Raw genomic sequence first — 3,319 nt, 5'->3', positions numbered from 1 at the left:
ACTGTTGCACTAGAGCCTGGCAGACCGCCTGTACCTAGTAGGTACATTATAAATATTTGGTGAATGAACAAATGAATAAACCAACATACCTGCTTTTTTAAATCATTAAACTCTCCCTGATCCCTTTTCATATATAACAACAGCTTAGTTATAGACCTTTCAACTTTTCACTGCCATTGTCAAGGTGCCCCACCTTCTAATACCTAAGAGAAAAAAGGCCTAAAATTNAAAAAAAAAAAAAAAGCATGAAAAAAAATACATTACAAAAGTTTAAATATTTGGTTCAAGATTACCATCTGAAGTACCCCCATTCTCCTCCAAAGCAGGCAGACACTAGCCGGCAACAGCCTTTCAGGTAATAATCTTTCTGCTCTGAGGAAAAAATTCTAGTCACAAGTCTCCAGCAACTACTTAATCAACACCATGACTTAAGAGGCCCTTGGGATTACACAGTACCTTCCAAAGAGTGATTTCTTGATATTCGTAGATGACGTAGTTTTTAGGGTGAAGAAAGACACCCTAGTGGCAAACCACTGATGGAGGGCTGCAAAGACTGTTCACATACTCACATCCCACACCCCATTTGTAATCCAGGCCAGACTCTCCAAAATAAATTGTTTTAAAAATGAAAGGCTAGAACACATTGAAATCTGTGATTCGCAACTAGGTGAATGCAAAGGAAGCTGATTAGAAAGCAAATTCTCATTAATGGTGATGTATCTGAGTGACAGGAGATGGAGCTTGAGCTAAGAAAGTGAAGTATCTGATTTTAAGTTAGAAGTTCACTGAAGTTAAGTCACACTTTAGTTGAACACGGTTCAAAAATCAGAAACCAGACAAAGCCATTTACATTTTTGTATTCTATTTTTGGAAATAAAAGATTACCACTGAAAACGGAGTGCCATATATATGGCATCCCAAATGCTGCTGAGCTGATGCTTTGGGGGGGGGAGGGGATTCACCAGAGACATCTAGATTGTGAATATTGTTTCCATGCAGGCCGTGAAGAACTTTCCACAAACTTTAAAGAAAAAATTGTTAACGCACAAAGTCGAAATCCATTACCTAAAAAGACAAAACCCATTTGTATCTTGACAGCCCTTAGACCTTTCTCTCCTGCTGAGTTACAACGTATAAGCAATTTTCCTGGGAGCTGCTATAGAAAGGGCGCACATTCGTTCTGCCCTAGCTCTCAAGCAGATACTTGGGGCCAGGGTCCTGAGATTCTGAGGTAAGCCCGTGGCCCACAGGGGCCAGTCTCGATGAAGGTGTGCCCGGCACGTGGAACGCACTCACCAAAAGAAAAAGAAAATGCAGACTATTGTGGACACCAGGAGCGACACAGGCTCTGCAGGGGGTGTGCTCTGGTTTGCCAGGCGCAAACGACCCTAAAAGGAAGCACCACCCGATACCAAATGGGTCCTAGCCCGGGACGACCGAGGTCCGCACCTAAAGAGACCAGTACGGCGACCCAGATGCGGGCCTCCCTAAGACAAAATAAGAGGCCACTCCAGAGCCCCCAGCACCTGCAGTCATGTCACGGTCCCTACACTCCCAACTCAGAACCCCGCGCGCGGAGTCATCTCTCACCGCTCGACCCCAGCTCGCAGTCTTCACGGTGCACGAGCGCCATGGTACCGGAGTCTCCCGATTCCGCGCCAACCAGCCGAAACTGGCGCGGGGGCCGAGACAGGCGCCAGGCTGAAAGCCAATCAGAGGCTCTGGAGGCTGCGGACTTCCGCCCGGAAGGCCACTGACGTGCCGCGCCGCGCCGCGCCCCGCCCCCGGCCTTCCCGCGGACGCGAATTTGGCGCCCTGTTATGACCCCTCCGGGAAAAGCACGAGTGAAGGGGAGGCCGAGAAGAACAGGGAAAAGAGGCGGTCGGGCGCTGGAAAGGAGCCGCCTGGGGATTCGCTGCGCAGGCGCACCCATGCCGATGGGAAAAGATTTGGGCTCGATGGAATAGGAGCTTTCTGGTTCTCAGAGGTGATTTTCCGGGAAAAAAGAAGCGGGCGGGCAGTGGGATGGGCGTGGTTGGACTGGTTGGACCGGTTCCCCAGAGCCTTGAGAAAGCGACTGCCTCCTGCTGCACACGATGAGTCTTGGTTGGTAACTTGCCTTCTTAGCCTGAGAACAAGTCGCTGTGTGATTTACAGATACGTTTATATATATGTACATATATATGTATATGTATAAAGCACTATCTTACCCAAATGACCAAAAGAAGCATCTCCAATAAGGGGCAATCCTATGCCTCTTGATGCGATGCACTTGGAAAAGGGAACAACACCTATATAATCTTCTTGCAAAAGATGTTTAACCTGAATCTAATCATGAAGAAACAATCAGATGTATTCAAAGCATAGGACATCTGGCCTAGACTCTTACAAAATATCAGTGTTATGAAAGACAAAAGATCCTTGTGTCTGGTACAATGTATGTAACGCATGTATCTCATTGGATCTTTTTCCAAATACATATAACATTTTTATTACGGAATGCTTGCCACACATTTGTTATGTTTTTTTCCTGCATTTTTGCCCACATACTTGTTGATCTCTTCCTCATGTGACAATTTTATAATATCATTTTTTTCTGAAAAGGATATAAAGACCATTCAGTGTGTCCTCCAGCATCGTTGATCAATGTTTGCTTCTTAATTTCTGATTGCTTAGAAATTTATCTCTGAGGTTTATAACATCATTTACTATCTTGTTAAGATATGATCTATATGTTGTGATACATAACACATAGTAATTCACACTTAGATCCACTCACGGTTTAAAGCACTAGTACATGAATGCCTGCACTTTCCCTTTCAAGAAATTGTTGAACCTTTGAGATTATCAAGTTCATTCCTAACAGAAGGGAACTATTTTGCCTAGGCATCAATAAGAACCAAATCTTTCCTTTACTGTTTCACATGTCTGATCATTTTCCACATGCCATGTTAGAACTCTAAGCATTTCAAATCTTGTTTCTCTTTCATGATGTACAAATTTCCAGGAGCCAGGACACGTAGGACACGTTTATATTATTATATCACTTGTGGCCCTGCACAATGAGCTCAAAATTCCAAGTCAGCACAGCAGGGTAGGAATATTCCTAGAAGCTATTCCTACACCCAGACGTCTATCAATAACTTAAGTATAATTAGAGTGCTTTCAACCAACATAAATAGATGCCACTAGGGGCGCCTGGGTGGCTTAGTCGGTTAAGCGTCCGACTTTCGCTTAGGTCATGATCTCGCGGTTCGTGGGTTCGAGCCCCGCGTCGGGCTCTGTGCTGACTGCCGGCTCGGAGCCTGGAGCCTGTTTC

At 45.1% G+C, this 3,319-nt stretch overlaps 1 protein-coding gene across 1 annotated transcript in view; it reads right to left on the bottom strand.

Moving 5' to 3' along the window:
• Positions 1 to 1,674, bottom strand: part of POLA1 (DNA polymerase alpha 1, catalytic subunit) — a 297,019-nt gene extending 295,345 nt beyond the window's left edge. Inside the window, 1 exon segment of the mRNA XM_077775065.1 lies at positions 1,591 to 1,674. Within this exon segment, the coding sequence (XP_077631191.1) occupies positions 1,591 to 1,633 (43 nt within the window). The 5' untranslated portion in view covers positions 1,634 to 1,674.
• Positions 1,675 to 3,319: the final 1,645 nt, after the last annotated feature.

This window comes from Crocuta crocuta, unplaced genomic scaffold (genome assembly GCF_008692635.1).
Source record: "Crocuta crocuta isolate KB4526 unplaced genomic scaffold, BGI_CrCroc_1.0 scaffold1468, whole genome shotgun sequence".
Taxonomy (NCBI): Eukaryota; Metazoa; Chordata; class Mammalia; order Carnivora; family Hyaenidae; genus Crocuta; species Crocuta crocuta.
This window is presented reverse-complemented; position numbering and strand designations above follow the sequence as displayed.